This window comes from Acomys minous (assembly GCF_964271855.1).
Source record: "Acomys minous genome assembly, chromosome: 12".
NCBI classification, from domain to species: Eukaryota; Metazoa; Chordata; class Mammalia; order Rodentia; family Muridae; genus Acomys; species Acomys minous.
The window spans coordinates 99,633,896-99,654,488 of NC_140493.1; the positions used below are offsets into that span (position 1 = coordinate 99,633,896).

Here is a 20,593-nt window from a genome sequence, read left to right on the forward strand (position 1 = left end):
ACTTTGTAGACCAGGTTGGCCTTGAACTCACAGTGATCCGCCTGCCTCTGCCTCCCAAGTGCTGGGATTAAAGGCATGCACCACCATGCCCGACAAAACTTAATTTTAATAATTATTACCTGCCATGCATGGTGGTAGTGCATACCTGTAACCTGAGCCTTTGGAGAGGCAGAGACAGATCTCTTTGAGTTTCAGGACAGCCTAGTCTACAAAGTGAGTCCAGGACAGCCATAGCTATACAGGGAAACCCTGTCTTGAAACAAACAAAGAAACAAGCAAAATATTATTGTGTGGTGTAGCACATGTGTAGGTCATAAGAAACTTCTGGGAGTTGGCTCTCTCCTTCTACTAAGGGGTTCAGGGATTGAACTCAGGTCATCGGAATTACATAGAAAACACTTTGATCCCAAATAGTGTCTATCTCCTTAGCCAGAACCAGTTGGCCTCAGTTGTCCTGTGCCTCCGCCTCTTGCTTAGCTGGCACTGTAGTTGTGCACTGCCATTCCCTGCGAGAGCCTTTTTCAAACCCTCAACTACTTGTGTTCTTTCTGCTTGAAGGACAGTGATTTCACCTATGTATGAGGCATGTATATAGTTATGTAGTAATCAGGGTAACTGGCATGTCACCTGAAACACTCGTCTTGTCTTGTTGTGGGACTGACTCAGGATCCTCCCTACTTGCAGTTTTGAAGTACGCAACCCAGGGCCGCTGTGGCTCTTCTGCTGGCCCCAGAACCTGACAGGTTTTCACCCAGCTGCTCACTGGAGCATTTTAGAGGCCGTCTCCCTAGGTTTTAATGCTGGAAGTTGTAGTAGAGTTCACCCCTTCTTTGCCATGCTCCTTCTTGTCCTCGCATGTATGTCTTAGAAAGAGCCTCCCGCTTTTTTTCTTCTGTTTGGAGTTACTCTCCTACCATGTATAAAGCTGCACTTAGGATGTCTTACTATTGTTAAGTGAGAAAATTGTGTCTGAGTGCCCTGCGGCTAACGATGTGTTTCTTCCTTGGCAGTGCTGGGGGAAGGACTGGCCAAGGGAGAGGGTGCCTTCCGGGCAGTGCTATGCTGCATGCAGCTGAAAGGGAAGCTCCAGCCTGTGTCCTCCATCCTTGCCAAGTCACTGTCAGGGGAGTCTCTGGTGAGCATGGGTTTGAATGATTACAGACGGTCATGTTTGACTCCCAGGATAGGATGAAGAAAATAGTGTATGTGCAGTGCAGTTCTGTCAGATGTCAAAGTTCATGAAAATCTAAAGATTTTTGTTTTCTAGATACGGTTTCTCTGTGTAGTTCTGGCTGTCCTGGAACTTGCTCTGTAGAGCAGGCTGGCCTTGAATTCAGAGATCCGCTTGCCTCTGCCTCTGAGTGCTGGAATTAAAGTTGTGCGCCACCACCGCCCAGCCCAAATGGTTTTCTTAGAAGATCGTGTTGAGTGGAGGCTGAAACTGTCTTTGGGTTTTAAAATGTTGGTGTGTGTTTATTTCTTACAGGGTTCTTGTTGTTGGTCTTGTGTTTTTGAGACTAGATCTTAATATGTAGCCCAGGCTAGCCTCCAGCTTAGAGGGATCCTTGTGTTGGGATTGCCTATGTGAGCCTCTATACCTGGCTTTGTAGTTTTTGTTCTCATGAGACTTGGTCTCATGTAGCCCAGGTTGGCCTTGAGCTCACTGTCTTCTTACCTTAGCCTTCTAGTGCAGAGAATATGTGTGCTGCCGTGCTAGCCAACATTAACTTCAACTGTGTATTTTATAACATCTTTAACTATGCTTAAGCTAAGAAATAATTATTTTCAAATTTGGAAATGTATGTGTAAATTAATATCAGTATTTACCTTATGTAACTACCTAGTTATATTTAGACTTGATAAATTTTAAAAATACTGATACATAATTTTTTTAGATTTTTTTTCTTTTTTTTGCTATAAGTAGTGCTCCTTTTTGTAACTTCTTGGAGTTGATAATTTATAGGAATTTGGAAGAAAGAACTTTTCCCACCAGTTGGTAGCTGTTACAGGTCTCCTGGTATTTTCAGGCATCAAAATGACAACAGAAAAAGAAGAAAGTATACAGTTACCAGGCAGTATAAATTATGCATTAAGTTGATAGGGATTTGAAAATCAAGAGCACAGCTAATGAAATAAAGAGATTAGGAAAGTATTTAGTATTTTATGAAGTGTAATTTTATTGACACACTACGGCGGGTAATATAGTCAACTTGTAAGGAATTACTGTTCAGTGAACTACTTCCTTCATCTGCCCATCCCTGATTTCACAAGATTTACAAGTGTGTGCACAGCAAAATGATGTGAAGATGTACTTATTTATCCTTCTTTTGAGGTGAGGTCTCACTGTAGCTTGTGGCCTGGCCCTTGAGGCAAATTCTCCTGCCTTACTCTCGTGAGCAGGTCACCATTGCCTAGCAAGAGGACAGTGCTTCTGAGACAAGGGGTCTCTGTGTATACGCAGGCGCAGGCTGGACTCAGGCTTCGGGTCCATCCTCATCTGTCCAGTACAGCAGTTACATGTGTGCCCAGCTGTAAAAGTGCTTTCCTATGGCAGTTAACTATTACTGTCTACTTGTTGGGATTTTAAATTTAAAGACAGTGAAAAGTAATTTGCTTTTAATTTTAAAAATTTCTGAAATTTGAATATCAAAAATTTAAAAATGAACAAGCCATCTTTAGATACTCTACTGATGCTCTGGTTTTTCTGATTGTGGATAACCACTTAAACATTCCACACATCCAGACAAACCCATTAGCTGCAAGGGAGAGGATAGTTTTAGGTTTGCTTTTCTCATGCTTTGTTCTACAGTAATAGCTTGGCAATCATTTTATGGAATTTTTAGAAATATTTGATTTTTTGAGACAGGGTTCTCATGTAACTCTGGCTGGCACAAACCCACTGTGTAGACTAGGCTGCCCTCAAACTCACTACCTGCCTCTGCCTTCTGAGTGCAGGGATTATTTCATTCTCAGGTGAGTGCAGTGTGTACTTGGCAGGAATGCCAACTGAGCCCCTGTCCTCTCGCCAGGACCTTTAGCTTCTTAGCAGTGTGGAGGAAGGGGGAGGAGAGAGAGCTGAGTCGTGAGAGGAAAGAACTGACACGTTGGTGGTTTTCACCTTTGCAGAATGGGATGGTAACGAAAGATTTGACAAGACTCAAGACACTTCTCACAGAAACAGAGGTAAGTCCATTTCAGAGTCTCTTTGGGGCATCAAACCTAGTGGAGTCGGTGGGCATTCTGTGTTAGCACTCGGAACATTGTGGCGGTGTCAGCCAAGGTGACAGGTGGTGAGGGGACCTGTGCTCCGGGGTTGGGTCCCGCCCTCAGAACATGGCTCTTTTCTCAGGTCTCTCTGTATCCCAGGCCTTTAGTTCTGTCTATGATTATTCTTTGTTCTGTTTTTCCATCTCCTCCTCCTCTTTTTCTTCTTCACATGTACATATGTGTGTGGTTAGGTTTGGCCACACATGATGTGTGGCTGTGAGTGTACACATGTATGCACAATCAGTTGGAGGCCTGAGTTGATGTCAGATGTTTTCCTTGGTTATTCTCTGCTTATTGAGGCAGCGTCCCTGGCTGAGCCTGGAGCGTAGCTGCTCTGGCTACTCAGCTAGCCAGGTGTTCCTGGGACCCCTGTCTCTGCTGCCTGAGGGCTGGGATTCCGGAGGTCAGCTCGCCCTCCAGGCTCTGGGATCTGAGCTCTGGTCTTCACAGCCTGCAGAGCAAACTCTTCACGCACACAGTCGGCCCTCCCCATCCCTGCTATTCTGTTGTTTGTAGCCCCAGAATAGGAGGTACTTGGAAATTTTAAATTTTTTACTATTTCCAGTAGTTAAAACCCACAAACCTAAAAACCCAAACATCCTCAGATCATCTGTATCTTTTTAAGCAACAAGGAAGTGCTGACTTAGGTTTTGATTTTTTTAAATTAGAGAATCAGTTTAAGGTGATGAGGATCAAGGTAACAGCTACAGGAGCGCTCTGGGGGAAGTGCTCGCTCGCAGGGTGGGGCCCTCGGACAGCAGGGCCAGCAGTGGCCGTAAAGATGCATAGGTCATGCAGGCCGAGAGAAACATTTTGATTTCCTAGTTTATATATTTATTTGGGGCAATTTATTTGAAGTTAAAATATATCATTTTCTTCCATCCCTTTCCACCTCCTAACTTTTTCCAAGTGCCTGTTCTTGCTCTCTCTCAAATTTATTGGCCCACTTTTCTGTTTTCTCTGTCTGTTACTTGTGTGTATATGATTTCAGGTACTGGATAAACAATTTGAGGTTCTCCTAAGAAAGGCTAGTTCTCTCACTCTTGGCACTCCTTAGCTGTCTGTAGTTAGTTCTTGGTCTGGAGTTGAGGCTCCATGCGATTTCCTCATGGAAACCCAGCTAACATAGCTGTAGCCATCATTCTTGTTCAGATGTTATTTATGGTACCATGCTGTGCAGACCTCGATCATGCAACTTAAACGTGATGCTCTGTTGGATCTTTTGTGAAACATAGAGTGCTTGTAGCATAAGTAATTTCTCCTGCTTTATTTATTTTTATATATTCTTATATTCAATTCATTTTTACTGAAAAACTGGATTATCTTTTAAAAACATGCTCATTAATAGCTTTATGATGACAGACACTTCCTGTAGAAAGTGGTGATTTTGATGCTGTCCCATCTGCAAAGTTCAGTTTGTCAGTCACATGGCAACGATGGTGACAGTGTTATTTTAGATATAGCCAGTTAACCACTGCAACCATCCTTTCTGCAGTATAAGACATCACAAATTTCATCTTTTAAAAAAAAGGTTTATTTATTTATGTATACAGTGCTCTGCCTACACATACACCTGCAGGCCAGAAGAGGGCATCCGGTGACATTATAGATGGTTGTGAGCCACAATGTGGTTGCTGGGAATTGAACTCAGGAGCTCTGGAAGAGCAGTCAGTGCTCTTAACCTCTGAGCCATCTCTCCAGCCTGCAAATTTCATCTTAATATGAGGTTTCCTCTTTCTGAGTTTGGAAGGCTGAGGCATGCCTGGCGAGAAACCCCTGGAGCCCCTTGGAGAAGCAGGTAGCTCAGACTCACCCGGGGCAGGCATTGGTTAGTGAGCACAGGATGGAAATGCAGGCGGGAAGAAGAGGGTGGGTGACGGTGCAGGGAGACTTTGGCGGCAGCCATGGTAGAGCCGGGACAGAGAAGTCAAGATCCAGAGGAATTTGATGCAGGTGATGTTGGCACATAGTTGGTACAGGAGAAAGAAGACAAGTGACAGGGCAGAGGCAGTTGGGAGGAGAGAATATGACAGACAGGAGAGATGTCCTAGACCTGCTTGGGCAAAGTGGAGAGAGCTCAGGAGAGAAGAGTTCAGGATGACTTTTAAGAGTTCAGCTGAGGCTGGCCAGCTTGCTCAGCAGGTATTCCTGGGACCCACATGGGAGAAGGTGAGAACGGACTTTTGCAAATAAATAGTGCTCTGGCCTCCACACCCCTGCTGTTTCACATGTGTCCATCTATGTACACACATACAAAATAAAATGTAATAAAAATTGTCTAAAACCGAAAAAGATTTCAGCATGTGGCTGTCTTCAGGGGAAGACTCCTTTCCTTGAGGTGAGTACTGGAGGGGTTCAGATTTGGGGTGAAGTTGATTAGTTTTGTTTTGGATGTCCTGTGGGGTGCTTAGGTGACTCTCTGTCTTCTTGCCAAGAGCGCTGCTCTTGAGAGCTGTTCTGGTGGGGGTGATGGGAATGCAGATGGGCGGCTTTGGGCTCTGGCGACAGAGCATCCCGTCATCTGCAGGGTGGCTGAATGCTGTGTGGCACTCAGTCAGCCAGGCCTGAGCACGTGGAGCCCAACATGAACTCAAAGCTAAGAGTGTTTGAGATGGATGTCTTAGGAAAAGAGACAGAGCAGACCCCAGCCTCGCAGCCCACTGTGGAAGGAAGGCCACTCCCAGATGGAAGAGGACTTGACAGGAGGTGTCTGGAAGGTTCCAGTTGCCAACACACCGTTACTTACAGGAGCAAAAGCCGCCCTCTTTCTGGCTGGGTCGTTCTCCAGGTGGTAGGCAGGAGACTGAAGCCAACACATGGATGGCAGGTGCCACTTCAGGGGGTTCAGAATGTAGACTTTTCTTTAGATAGCAGGCTGCTTTTCCACTGTAGGGAGGGTATCTGCAAGTGCTTTATTTTCATGCTTTTATAGTGAAATAGAGCAAAACATGTGGGAGCTGAGCGCCATGCTGGGCTGGAGCACAGTGGAGAGGGAGCATACCCATCCCATCCCGAGTCCCTTCATTTAAAAAAAAAACAACAAAAAAAGAACAGTAATTGTTACTTGCCACATACTGTTATTGAAAACTTCCGAATACATTTTTCTTTACTATTTTTAAAATATGTGAACATTTGCTTTGTTTTTATTTCATGTGTATGGGTGTTTTATCTGTATGCATGTGTGTGCATCATGTGTTGGGTCACCACAGAGGCCAGAAGAAGGCATCAGATCTCCTGCACCCGGGAGTCAAGCAGGACTGTGACCGGCATGGGGGTCCTGGGAACCCCGTCCTGGTCCTCTGTAAGAGCAGCAAGTGCTCTGTACATCTGGGCTATCTCTCCAGCCCTCTTTTATTTTTTAACATTGAAAATGGCTTAATTTAAACCAGCAACAATCAGTATTCTTCTTCTTTAAATATTACAACTCTTTTATTTGAAAAATTGCAGACAGCAGCGAGTAATGTCCTCCCTGGGTGTCACATGGAAGACTTAGATGAAGGTAAGTGCTACCTTCCGGCGGCTCTTACTATGGCCCTTGCTTTTTTATTGAAGAATTTCCAGGAGGAAAGTGACTGAGTAAAGTCGCTGCAGTTGGAAATGCAGGAAAGGATTGTAAACATTTAGAAGTAGGTGTAGATGAGCAAACCTCTCTCTGGGACCTTTCCATAGCACAACTGAGTAATGCTAACTACCCAGATGGCTGTGTGGCTGAGGCTGGCCTTGTACTCCATGCTCCGGCCTCCACTTCTGAGTGCTTGGATTGCAGGTGTGCCCAGTATGCCTGCTGCCCAGCCTGCCCTGATGCCCCTGCTCTGTGCAGTAGTGACTTTCATAAAGCACATGCTGGCCCCTTGCTTCTTCTCCATCCTGTAGTCGGGGTTAGAGTGGATATTTATTAAGGGTTAGTAGCTTCCCTGCCACCCAGCTGGTACAGATGAGGCACAGCTTTTAAGCTTAGCCAGGCAGAATATCTTTCTTGTCCTCTGAGGAGAGGTTGGGGGCACACTTGTGAAAATAGAAAATGGCTGCCTAGTCTTTCTCTTCAATCACCTAAATCAAAGTCATTTGTATTCAGCAAAGAATATACTTAGCTCCTGTGTATGCTTAGGGGTTTGGGCTTCATTTCTGTTAGAAAATGTTCTGATGTGATGTACCCCCAACAGATCTCACTCCCCCCCCCCAAGATACGGTTTCTCTGTGTAGCCTTGGCTGTCTTAGACACACTCTATAGACCAGGCTAGCCCAGAACTTACAGAGATCTGTTGGCTTCTGCCTCCTGAGTGCTGTAATTATAGGATGCACCACCATGCTGGGCACCCCAACAGATCTTAAGGAGCTTCTTACTCAGTGTGCAGTGATGGACTTTGTCCTTGAGACCTCCTTCCTGGATCGTCAGTGTCCGTTCCTGAAGGAGTTCCTCATAGACATACCTCCCGTGCTTGAGAGCGACACGTACCATCCTGTCCTCTGAGCTCTCAGAGAAGAGACTAGCCGGGAGGAAGCCTATTCACGTCAGATCAGACTCAGGCTGTCCACCTGATTTAGCTGCTGGGTTATGGCCTCAGCTGCGTGCTGTTTCCCAGAGTTGGTTGGTTGGTAGAGGTGCCTTTGCCACGTGCTTTTCCTGTCATCTGGCTCCATGTAAGGAGGGATGTCTTTCTTAGACATGAAAGTACTGGAATGACGTGGTAGCCTCCCCTGACGTGGTTCTGTCCTCGTTTCTCCCTAGGCTCTTGTAATGGTTGGCATTTCCGCCCGCCACCCAGGGGGATCACAAGCAGCGAGGAGTATACTTTGTGTAAGAGGTAATGTAAAACATTTTAAAAACAAATTACATGTCTCTTTTCAAAGGCTAGATACTTTTCCTTCACGTGTTGAAGCAGTAATTTAAATTCAAAGAAGATAATACGTGAAGAAAGAAAAAGGATAATGGGGGGAAATGATTTGTTTGCCGTGTGACCCAGAAGCCGCACAGGTCAGCAGCAAACCCACGAGTGTTAGTGTTAGTCAGCCGCCGTGTAGATGCAGCCTGCTGACTTGGTTCAGAAGTCTTTCATCCTGACTGAACCTAATAGCGACTCTTTTTACTGTGGAATTCACTTAGATATGGTAATTGGAGTTGCAATTAGTTCCTGTAAGCTGAAAGAGAACAAAATCAGTCCTATTCAACGATTTTAATAACTTCTGAAAAAAATGTTGTCATGTAATTCTTATGCATGCAATTATGAGTACCTTATATTTTAAGGACTTTCAGAATTAATTATGTAATTCATTATTAATAATTAGTTATTTCTAAAAATGCAGAAGGTAAACCAGAGTCCCCCCTTCAAAGATGAGCTCTTGAGTTCTTTTGTAAGAATGAGTGGCGGGTGGGGCTTTGCGCAGACTGTGAGACCACTTGCCTTAGGGCAGGAGTTGGGTATGTGCCTTCATGAGGCACAGTCAAGACAATGGTTTGCTTTTGTCGTGAAATAAGGAGCTGAAAATAGTAAACACTCCAGGTCTTGGTGCTACCAAGTTCCTGGAGAGAGGTGCACTCCTTTGGAAAGGAACCTGAGAATTAGAGCCTCGATGAGAATGGAAACCTTTCTTAAAGAGGGAAAGAGTGTTTAAAAAGGTATTTTTATGTGTACGAGTGTTTTGCCTGCATGTATGCCTGTGTACCATGTGGGTGCCTTTTTCCCACAGAGGCCCAGAGAGGGTGTTGGGTTCTCCCCTTGGCCAGGAGTTATAGACGTTTATGAGCTGCCACGTGGTGCCTGGGAATTGAAACTGGGTCTTCTGGAAAAGCAGCCAATGCTTCTAACCGATAAGGAGTGAGATAATTTAGAAACACAGAAAGACAAATTTTTGTAACATGAAGAACATACTTATATACATAACATGATTTTGCATGTGTTTTTGAAGCAATGAGTATTTAGTCAGCAGCCTCATTGTAGCTTTACATGTTTCATGGTCACTTCAGGGCTCATTAGCTCTGTGCCCGCTGACGTCAACACTCTGTATTTTACCGCTTGAAAAGAACCGAGTAACTGTTAAATGAATTTGTGACTCGAACTATGAAACTTTTATTCTAAGTGTATTTGAAACTTAACGTTAGCTGGTAGTTTCAGTGAAGTAACGCAGAAGGAGGAAAAGCACTGCATTTGAAGGTAATGGTAGCAGGGTTGCAGCGGTGCAGTTCTCACTTGCTAAGCGTGCCCTTGCCATTGGGGAGGCAGATCATGGCTGTGTGAGCAGCTGGCCATGGATGTCAGTGCTGCTTCAGGAAGACTGCGCTGAAAGGAAGTGTGTAACGGAGCACAAAGGAAGCATGTCTTCAATGCCTCCTTCTGGGCCGGGAGTCCAGTACAGTGTTGTACTGTAAGACCACTGTGCTTCTAAGCATGGAGTCAGTGGCTGTCGGCTTGGGGACCGATGCTTTGACTGTCATGCATGTCCGTCTGTTGCCTTCTTCTCCCTTCATTGGACTTGACAGTGATAAGTCCGGCGGCCTCAGAGGACGCTTGCTTGTTACTGAGGAGGCTGAGGGCAGCAGGTGGACGTTCTCTTTGCCTGGCTGGAAGCTGTGCACGATAACACAGTCTCTCCGTTGTGCTTAGGTTTTTGGAGCACGGGCTCTGCAGGTATGGCGCTCAGTGCACTTCAGCACATTCCCAGGGGGAGCTAGCGGAGTGGCAGAAGAGGTACGCCTCCCGCTTGCTGAGGCTGAAGCAGCAGAGTGAGAGCCAGCAGCTCTCAGGCAGCTACATGGAGACCCTGATAGAGAAGTGGATGAGCTCACTGTCGCCGGAGAAAGTGGTAAGAGCGGCTCCCTCTGCTCCTTCCCTCACAAGCACGTGTTTTCAGCAGACAAAGCCGGCCCATTTGTTAAAATGCAAGGCAGAAATGAACATTGGTTGGAGGTTTGCAGCTCCCACAGTAGTGACCTTCGCTCAGAGAGGTTTGGTTTCTCAGTTTGTGGTTGTTAAATTTGTTTCTCTGTCTTAACCGCATCACATGTCACTCCTGTCAGAGTGACTGGAAGGGAGTGTGTGAGACGCCCTGTCAGCAGGCACTGCATCTGTGTCATGGCTGATGCTTATGTTTCCACTCTCAGACTATAACAGGAATCGCTCTTTGCTTTCAGCTTAGTGAATGCATAGAGGGAGTTCAGGTGGAGCACAGCCCTGACCTGTCGGTCACCGTCAACACCAAAAAATCCCACCAGACATGGACCTTTGCTCTGACCTGTAAGGTATGAAGCCCACACTAATGAAAAAATAGCAGCTTTGTTCAGTTTCTTGAACCTTATTGGACCTTTAAGTGTCTGTTAAGAGATCATTGAAAATGTTTTACTCAGTACATTTTGTGTAGGCTCTGTATTGTGTCAAAGTGAGCTTCTGTATTTCAGTCATTAAATGCACTTTTTCCACTTTGAAGTAAGATCCATTTAGCTATGTAGGACACTTCCTTAATTACTTGGTGAAGAAGTCTGACATATATTCTCTTTTAAACTTGGAACATAGGATGGGGTTCATGGCTTACAATTAACTATTTGATAATTTAATTATTTAATCTAAGATTTTTTTCAATGAAAACCTATTTTTGTATTTTCACTTGATGAAATCACAACTTCTGTAATCATGTGTCTTTGTTTTATTTTATTTTTATTTGTTGTGGTTCATGGGCCTTGCCCATGCTGGCACATGTTCTGCCGCTGAGCTGTTTCCCCAGCCCTAGGGAGGGCTTCAGTGAGACCACCTTTTCTGCAGGCTTCTCGTCTTCAGTTGCCATGGTCACAGTTAAGGCTGGGGTAGAGTTTCCATGTTGGTGACTGTGTGCCGCGGGGAAGTTCGGTGTTCTTTTTGGTGGTATTTCTTCACGAGACCACCTGTGTCTTGAGACGGAAAGTCTGAGACTGTTTAGCTTCAGCCCTGAACCCAATCCAGTGCTCTCAGGGGTCACTCCTCCTGCGGCAGCTTCCTGCGTGAGGCTCTGGAAGCACAGGGAGAGGCAGATTGTGCCACAGGGAAGGATGAACATGTCCAGAGGGTCAAGGGAGGCTGATGGTGTAGCATGTGTGTATCATTTTAGACACTTTGCTTTAACCATTCTGTTTTGTCTGTTTTTGTTTTTCTTTAATCTTTTTCTTAAAGAGCTTGTGGACATAATTTGTTGCACAGCATAGGACCTTAGAAATGGGGTGTAGCAGACCCTTCTGGGAATATTTTCATTGAAGAGCCCAATTACAATTGAATTTTCACCCCCTGTACTCAATGAATTATTTTAACTTCCTTGTAGCCTGCAAGAATGCTGTCTCGGGTAGCATTGCTTTATGATGCTCATCGTCCTCATTTTAGTATCATTGCCATATCTGCCGGAGATAGTACTACCCAGGTATCACAAGAAGTCCCTGAAAACTGTCAAGAATGGATAGGAGGAAAGATGGCCCAAAATGGATTAGATCATTACGTGTATAAAGTCGGGATAGCATTTAACACAGAAATATTTGGAACTTTTCGCCAAACCATAGTTTTCGACTTTGGATTGGAGCCAGTACTCATGCAAAGAGTAATGATTGATGCAGCTTCTACAGAAGGTAATATTTAGACTTTTTTCCCCCAATACAATGTATTAAAAGACAAGATTAAAAGATATGCATTGATCCGTAAATATTCCGCAGATAGGGAGAGAATAAAAAGGAAAAAATTCCCATGTTAGTTGACATATGCACTGTGGGTCAGGTTGTGTTTTGATCTCTTCATTCAGTTGTCAGGCAGTCCCCTGAACGTAACTTACGCAACTTGGTAATTATGTCTGTTTTGGTCTAGCAGTTTCATGTTCAAGTAAGATGATGTTAGCACAGCCAAATGTCTTTCTACTGGTAATGACGTATATACCTACAGTGTCTATTTCTATTTCCTACTGACTGTTCAGCTAGCTTTGAGGGGAAAAGCCCGAGTGAGTATCAGCTGTAAGTCAGCGTGTGCCTTCGCTCCTGTTAAGGAGGGCAGGGATCTCAACAGGGTCTGCTCGGTGCTGGGAAAGTGTCCCTGGTTTCCCCGCAGAAACACCTGCACGCTCGCTCGCTGCTACAGCAGCAGGTTTGCTTTGTGTATTGTTGCTGGTGCGTGTACCTAAATCTGATGCCTAAATCCAACAGGACAGGGAAAGGGCATGTTAGCCCACACTGCTGTGGCTCTTGGTTGGATTATAAGTGCTTTAATTTATTTAACAAACGATTAAGGATTTCATTAGCAACATTATGTAGTAAGCTATATGAAATTTGCTACTGTGCTGACTAGAACTAACTGTAACGTGGAAGATGTCCCATTCAAGTCCCGTTCATCAGAACCTGCAGTGGTTTTCTTTTTCATGCTCAGACACTAGGATGTTATTGGTTTGGGTGTGGTGACCAGGTGGTGGAATTGGTCTGCCTTTCTCTTTATTTTCCCCTGTAAGTTGAGGTTAACAGCTTGATTTATTTCTTTACTTATTCATTCATTTTTTTCTGGAACAAGGTCTCACTAGGTAGCCCAGGCTGGCTTTGAATTCACAAGTCCCTGCCTCAGTGTGCCCCAGGTCTTCCCCTTCACCGTTGCATGTATGCCAAGCCTTTGCAGCTAGGCGATGGCGTCTTCGTGTGTGCTAATATAACCAGACTTCATTTTATCTCATTTTCTGCCTTGTTTGATTCCATTTATGTTTTATTTGGCTGTATGTAATTTTGTCATTTTTCTCAGTAGGAACAAAAAAAATGTGTTAGTATCCTTAGCCAAATAGATATGTCAGTAGGTAAAATACAAATGAAAGCACAGGGCATAACAAATCTTTTCACGAAGGACTAGATGGTTAATATTTTAGGTGTGAGACAATCAGTCCTGGGCAGGTCTTAAGGAATTGCGCTCACAGCACTTCAGACAGAGGTGAAACTGGAAAGATGAGAATCGAAGCCTCCTGTTGGTGTCCAGATGGAGTGTGTCTTGTGATCATGGCTTGTTTCCCCGTAAGGATACTTTTGCAAGTGTTAAGAGTCCACAGTAGAGGATGTTGAATGTCCGCAGTAAGAAGGGAGGTGTTGCAGGTTGAGCGGATGATGAGCAAAAGTAACAGAGGTGACTTGAGGCTACTATGATGGGGAAGGAAGGGTCGCCATGACTGCTGTCCGTGTGCCTCGCTTTGGGAAGAAGAGTGGGGACGATGTCACACTGAGCTGGATGGGAATCCTAGTTTTCTACTGTGTCCGAGCCCGATGGACGGGGAAGCATTTAGGGAATGGAGCTAGGGTACCTGCCTTACGTGAGTGTGAGGACTAGAAGTAAGCGGGACCATGTTCAGCCCATAGTGAGCCTTAAAAGAGTTGTTCACAGGGGGCGAGATTGTGCAGTAGCTAACGCACTTGCCACCGAGCAGGTCACTTTAATAATTGGAGAGGGGCACACACGGGCCACAGACCACATATGGAAGGCAGAGGAACTGCTTACTTAGTGTCTTGGTCTCTTGGTCTCTATGGCTTGCCCAGTTTGCTTTCTTATAGAAACCAGGATAGTAATATTGTGTGTGTGTGTGTGTGTGTGTGTCTGTATGTATGTACACTACCCACAATGGGCTGGGCCCTCCCACTCCAATCCCTAATTAAGAAAATGTACTACAGACTTATCTACAGGCCAAACCACTGAGGCATGTTCTCCCTAAGAATCCCTCTTCCCAAATGACTCTAGCTTGCATCAGTTGACATAAAATTCTCCAGCAAAACTGGTAATCAAGCTTTGTACTTAAATAATGCTGGAAATATCTGTGTTCCTTCCATAAAGTTATACCCTTGGCTCTACTGGGCCGTTCGTTAGCTCTGTGTTTCTAAGTGACCTTCCACTGATGTTACTAGCCGCCCTATGGTAAGGAGTGCAGCCTGCTCTCCCTCAGTCCTAGTGTGCCCTTCAGACTGACTGTAGTGGCATCTCATTGCATTAGTGTGACTCAGGGAGACTCACAGTTGAATTACATGACAGATGATGTTTTCCTAGTTCATTGTTCATTATTGAACTAAAACCCTTCCTTAGTCAATTAAGCTTTTGAGTTGAATTAAAAACACAGGCTCCATAGACTTCTCCCACACTATTGTTATTATATGCAGTGTCCAAAGCCTTTTTATTTATGGGCCAAGAGGGAATTAGGGAATTTCTCTCCTCTGGTAGTTAACCCTTTGGGTTTAGTCTACTTTAATGTCTAATAAATGTATTTACAGCTTCTGTGTGCTTGTCACATCTCAGGGTAGTGCGCTCTCAAGGTTTGTAATTCCTGTCAGCTTTCCTTGGAGAGTATTGTTACAAGGGCTGGTTAATAAGAGTGCTAATAAGCACTGTTAATAAGCAGTGTAAACTGTCCTAAGTGCTTCTGTGAATATTGGTCTAAGCTTGCTCAGTTTTTGTCTTTCCAGAGTGTGGCTCATTTTAGGCTGGTGTAGGCTGAGGGAGGGAGTACACGTGGCACGGATGAGCTGGCTCAGCAGTCCTGAGCACTACCTAAGTCTGCTGATAGCAGATGTGGGAGCTGCAGCTGGAGATGACAGCAAGCACACCTGTACGAGCAGTGGTGTTTAGTCTTCTCATTGCAGGGAGGGACAGTGACACCAGAGCTGCTTCTCCATAAGTGGCACTCAAGAACTAATGACCTTTAAGCATTATAAATTAGGTGGGTCAGTACACAGTTTAATAGTTTGTTCTTCAGGTAAGAGGAATGGAGCAGGGTGTGATGGCTCACACCTGCAATCCCAGTAGTCCAGAGACTGAGGCAGAGGCATGACTGCAAGTTCCAGGGCATAGAGCTATAAAGGATGATTGATTTTAAAACAATCCCCCCTCAAAAAAAGAAAAAGAAAAACAAAACAAACAAACAAGCAAACACTTTCAAAAAGAAGAGAAAGAAAGAACAAAGCCATAAGTAAGAGGAATAAGGAGCAGGGGCTGAAGCCTGCCTCAGGTTCTCGTGAGAATTAGTTCTGCGAACCCTCTCCTTGGAACCGCCAGCCGTTCACACACAGGATCTTCCGAGGCTGGCGCAGCTGGGCTGTTCACATCTTCTCTTTATGTCCATGGCTTTGCCCACTTTCTCATAGTCATTAGCAGAGTGATGGGTGTGGTGGACCATAACCTAATCCCAGTGCATGGGAGGCTGAGTAGAAACATGAGTTCCAGGCTAGCCTGAGCTATATAGGGAGATTTCCTCCCCTTCCCTCACCAAAAAAGAAAATGGGATAAAAATCAACATTGTTTGACATTTTTATGGTGCTACTTGCTCTAATAATTTCCTAAAACCGAAATGTGAATTATAGCACTATTTACATAAAATGTCAAAAATGCTGTTGCTTATACCATATCCCCAAAGTGGAATAATATTCTAGATAAAAACAGAGAGGTTAGGTTTTTGTATAGTTTGTGTAGACTTTAACATAACACCAATAATGTTCTCAGTAGATCATTTTAGGTCTGCTCCTGTTCAGACACCTTAAAGAGACACAGGAATAATCAATGACTTTTAAATGGCATGAGAATGTGTTGCTTTAAGTACAGTCTGAGTTCACTTTAATAAAAATGGGTAATGTAATTATAATGTAATTATGAAATGTAAATTTCCCACTTTATAATAGAAGTTGAACATCCTTCTACATACTTTTTTTTTCTCTTAATATAGGGACTTATTTTATAGCCCTTTCTGGCTTGGATCTTGTTGTGTCTACCAGGCTTGCCTTGAACTCACAGAAATATGCTTGTCTCCTAAATGATGAGATTAAAGATGTGTGCTACCATGTCTGATCCAGTACAAAGTATTTTTTTACTTAAATTAATTTACTTACTTATTTATTGTGTGTGTGTGTGTGTGTGTGTGTGTGTGTGTGTGTGTGTGTTAGTATATGCCATCTGTGTTGCCACATACGGATGTCATAAGAGGGTGTCAGCTCCCGTGGAGCTGAAGTTATGGGTGGCTCTGAGCCATCTGTCATGGCTTCTGGAAGCTAGACTCTAGTCCGCAGAAAAGACCAGTAAGTGCTCTTAATTGCTGAGCCATCTCTTCAGCCCTCAGAGTAGTTTGAAGTATAATTTTAATGGGCATTTTATCTTTACTGTTGTGATAATTGTACGTATGCCGCCACCTGAGAAATAGCAACACTCTTACAGATATGCTTACAGAAGGATAAAACGTTAGAAATTAGGGCCTTTATGGTTTATTTTTTATTTTATTTATTTATTTTTTTGAGACAGGGTTTCTCTGTGCTATTTTGGCTGTCTTGGACTTGCTTTGTAGACCAGGCTGGCCTGGAACTCACAGCAATCCGCCTGTCTCTGCCTCCCGAGTGCTGGGATTAAAGGCATGCTGCACCACACCTGGCATGTATTTTTTTTTTTTTTAATTAAAATGTTAGGATACTTGCTACTGCTGTGAATTGTGTTTGTGAGTGCCTGTGCATGTGTGTTTGCAATGCACATGCGACATCTAGAGTTGCAGCGTCTCAGAGCTTGGGGTATAGCTCAGTGGTTGAGCATATTTGGCTTCGTGTTTGATCTCCAGCACTGCAAAATAAAGCTTGCTGAAGCACCAACAATGCGAGGCTGCAGCCACACTTGTTCTAAGTCAGAGGTAGCTTCATGTGACTCTTCCTGATCCTGTCTCTGGTAGGGAAGTCTTTCCTCTTATATTAGAACTGAATCTTGGCCTAACAACTTTCTACCTCTTGGCTCAGTCTGGCTTTTCTAGTGCGGCCATGCTCCACCCAATAAGGCTCAGGTAGCGCCCTGTGAGCTCATTGCTGCGGCTCTCATCCTTGCTGGCTTACGTTACATCCCTTTCAGGGATGCCGGAACCTGACAGTTTCTGATTTTGACATTGTGCCCTTACAGTTTAATTGTGCTTTTCAGAAGTGGCATTCAAACTACTTCCTATCACAGGTTTCAAGGAGTCAGCAGCGGTGTGCATCCGTGGTGCTGTTAGGTAGCGAGGTGACGTTCAGACAGTTGCTCCGCAGACTTTGTTCTTTTTGTTGCTGGGGCAGGTGCTGGTAAGATGAGGAGGAGAGTGACTGTCGCTCACTACTTGGCACCTTCTGTCATACAAGGAAGCTACCAGGTCTTTCCCCTGCACCTCAGATTTCTCTTGACTGAAGACTTAAGTTCTGAGTGTTTCTAACTCTTGGTGGCATGACCGAGCCTAACATACAGCAAGGTGTTCTTACGTGGGTTCCTAACAATGTTATTTTGTTAAGATGGCATGAGGAAAGTTCTCTCAATGAGTTTTGTGTTGTTTAAGAATCTTATTTCTGGTATATAAAATTCTGTTTAAAAAACGAATACTTATTCGCGTGAGCTCAATGCCGTGCTCCTTCATAGCTGAGTCTCTCGTTTCCATGTAGATCTTGAGTACCTGACGCATGCAAAGCAGCAGCTGGTAACCACAGCCAAGCGCTGGGACTCTTCTTCTAAGACTATGGTAGATTTTGAACCTAACGAAACTACTGATTTGGAGAGGAGCCTTCTGATCAGATACCAAATCCCTCTTTCTGCCGACCAGCTGTTCACACAGTCCGTTCTAGACAGATCCTTGACCAAGGCCAACTACCAGTCCCGACTCCACGACCTGCTTTATATTGAGGAGATAGCCCAGTATAAAGAAGTCAGCAGGTAAGCCTCAGAGCGCCCCTTCCCCTCCTCCTGCCCCCTCCCTCCTCTCGCTGTCCCCCTCCCTCCTCCTGCCCCCTCCCTTCTCTCTCTGTCCCCCTCCCTCCTCCTGCCCCCTCCCTCCTCTCTCTGTCCCCCTCCCTCCTCCTGCCCCCTCCCTCCTCTCGCTGTCCCCCTCCCTCCTCCTGACCCCCTCCCTCCTTTCGCTGTCCCCCTCCTCCTGCCCCCCTCCCTCCTCTCGCTGTCCCCTTCCCTCCTCCTGCCCCCCTCCCTCCTCCTGGCCCCCTCCCTCCTCTCGCTGTCCCTCTCCTCCATACCTCTTTTCCTTTTCTGTTACCTTTTTTTTTTTTTAACTTTTAACATTGCAGTGGAGAATGCTAAGTGAAGATGGGTATTAAAGCGATTGTTCATGACTAGCTGTATTTCTTACTGAACTTATTAGCTAATTTAGAAATGGGGTCTCACTGTCAAGCCCTGGCTGGCCTAGACCTTGCTATGTAGGCCAGGCTAGACCTGAACTCTCAGTAGCTCTGCTTCTGCATCTCTTGAATGTTAGGGTTACGGGCATGAGCCAACCCCCTCTCTGTTTTGTTTTGTTTTTTTTTCCCCAAGACAGGGTTTCTCTGTGTAGCCTTGGCTGTCCTGGACCTGCTTTGTAGACCATGCTGGCCTCGAACTCACAGCGATCCTCCTGCCTCTGCCTCCCGAGTGCTGGGATTATAGGTGTGCGCCACCACGCCTGACTCCCTCTCTGTTTTCTATCTTTAATGGAAGTGCAAATAAGAACAGTGTTTAGTATGTGGTTCTTTGTCACAAGACCTTACAGAATGTCTACTCTGGGACCAGCTCTCCTGTCCTTTGGAGCGTAAACCGGTCCCCACTCTTGGGAAGCTTCACAGTGAGTGCAGGCCACAGCAAGCACGACTGAGTACTTGACTAAATGTAGAGAAACGGATGGAAGCTACATGTCTTGAAAGCTTTTTGAAGAATGAAAAATGTTTTAAAGGAAAATTATTTGATGATGAAATGGCTTTATAGCAATTTATAAGTGCTCTGTCTTCTTATATTTTAGCCACAGCCACAGCCACATATCAAGAGCTGAAAGCAAAAGATTATGGATCAATGTAAGAAAAGTAGTCTTAAATTAAAGTATGAGTGAGCGAAACTATTAATAAGGCCGTTGGTTATTTTGAAAGTAGTTTTTTAAAAATACTGTTTAAGTAAAATAGGATGAGTCCTAAAAATTGAACCTCAGTGAGATGTGATTATATTTTTATAACACTTTTCCTTTTAAATATAGTCTAGCCAATATATCTTTCTTCAAGCTGCCTTATCATTAATAATAGATTCAGAAACTCCTATCCAAAAAGGAAAAAGTAAATGAAAACTTAAAAGTACATTACACCACTCTATTTGTAGGCTAAATGGGATATAATCTTTCCAAGTATCTAGTTGGTATAATTTATTTTTATTATTCTGGGTCTATGTCTGGGCCCTCTTGGGTTCTGCTTTTTACTCTCATTGTGGGGAGCTCTTTTTGGTTTTTCAAGACAGGGTTTCTCTGTGTAGTCTTGACTGTCCTGGACTTGCTTTTGTAGACCAGGCTAGCCTCGAACTCACAGAAGTCTGCCTGCCTCTGCCTTCCAAGTGCTGGGATTAAAGGCGTGTGCCACCACCGCCCAGCTATGGGGAGCTCTTTTTGGAGGCTCTCGCTGTGTAGCGTAGGCTGGTCTTGAACTTGTCACCCTTGCCCTTTTATCAAAGCTTGCAAAGTGCAGGTACCAAGGACAAGGCTCTTCATCTCATTGAACTTATGAGAGGCTTTCGGGTTCTTCAAGGTTTGTTTCTTCTTTAGAAACAGAACAAACATAGGCTGTGTGTTGATATGCATTAAGTGATCCTACATTGGAAGAAGTATATTCAAGTCTGAGAAGACTTTTTTTTTTTAAAAGAGAAATAGACTTTAGGGCTGGAGAGGATCCAAGTTCTATTCCTAGAACCCACATCAGGTGGCTCACAACTGCTTTAACTCCAGCTTCAGGGAGCCAAGACTTTGGTCTCTGGGAGCACCTGACTTACATATTTATGTCCTCCAATACACATAATTAAAAAGAATAAAAATAAGTTAAAAAACACACACACAGAGAAGCAGATATTAACTGAAGCTGTGGTTTCCACTAAACTGTGAAGTCAAGCCTGTCTGGCCTGCTACTCAGTGTACACTTGCCCCGAGGGCATAGAGTAGAATGCGCGTCACGTCCCAGACGCGAGCGAGTGCGGCTTCTGCGGGTTACCTCGCTTATCCTGTTGCACCAGTAGACCAGGCCTTCTCTTATGACTGGGCTGTTTCTTGTTCATTTAGTTAGAAAAATCTCATGAAACCAAATTTACTGTACAGCTCTGGTATTTGAAAATTAAAATATCACTTCAGAGATAATGACTTAACTAATGCTGGCGTTGGTACAGCCACGTTTCCTAGGAAGTGGTTTTTACAACAGTTGGAAATTTTGTTGGCTGTTACTCTGCCTCCTGGGAAGGATGAAATTACATAGGCTTCAAGATTGATTCAAAATGTGTGCAACAGTGCAAAGACGTGTCTCTGTTGATTAGGATGTGTTTTATATTTTAAGTATCTGAATTATTAAATTTCAAAGTGCTGTTTTTTTTAAAGGATT

At 44.4% G+C, this 20,593-nt stretch overlaps 1 protein-coding gene across 6 annotated transcripts in view; it reads left to right on the top strand.

Annotated features, from left to right (window-relative positions):
• HELZ (helicase with zinc finger) overlaps positions 1 to 20,593 on the top strand; it is a 140,828-nt gene that overhangs the window by 43,614 nt on the left and 76,621 nt on the right. For all 6 annotated transcript variants that reach the window (XM_084748496.1, XM_084748495.1, XM_084748494.1 and 3 more), the window contains exons 6-13: positions 1,011 to 1,135; positions 3,127 to 3,183; positions 6,715 to 6,766; positions 7,997 to 8,072; positions 9,870 to 10,068; positions 10,397 to 10,504; positions 11,551 to 11,848; positions 17,654 to 17,921. In XM_084748496.1, the coding sequence (XP_084604622.1) occupies positions 1,011 to 1,135; positions 3,127 to 3,183; positions 6,715 to 6,766; positions 7,997 to 8,072; positions 9,870 to 10,068; positions 10,397 to 10,504; positions 11,551 to 11,848; positions 17,654 to 17,921 (1,183 nt within the window). The remainder of the gene's footprint in view (positions 1 to 1,010; positions 1,136 to 3,126; positions 3,184 to 6,714; positions 6,767 to 7,996; positions 8,073 to 9,869; positions 10,069 to 10,396; positions 10,505 to 11,550; positions 11,849 to 17,653; positions 17,922 to 20,593) is intronic.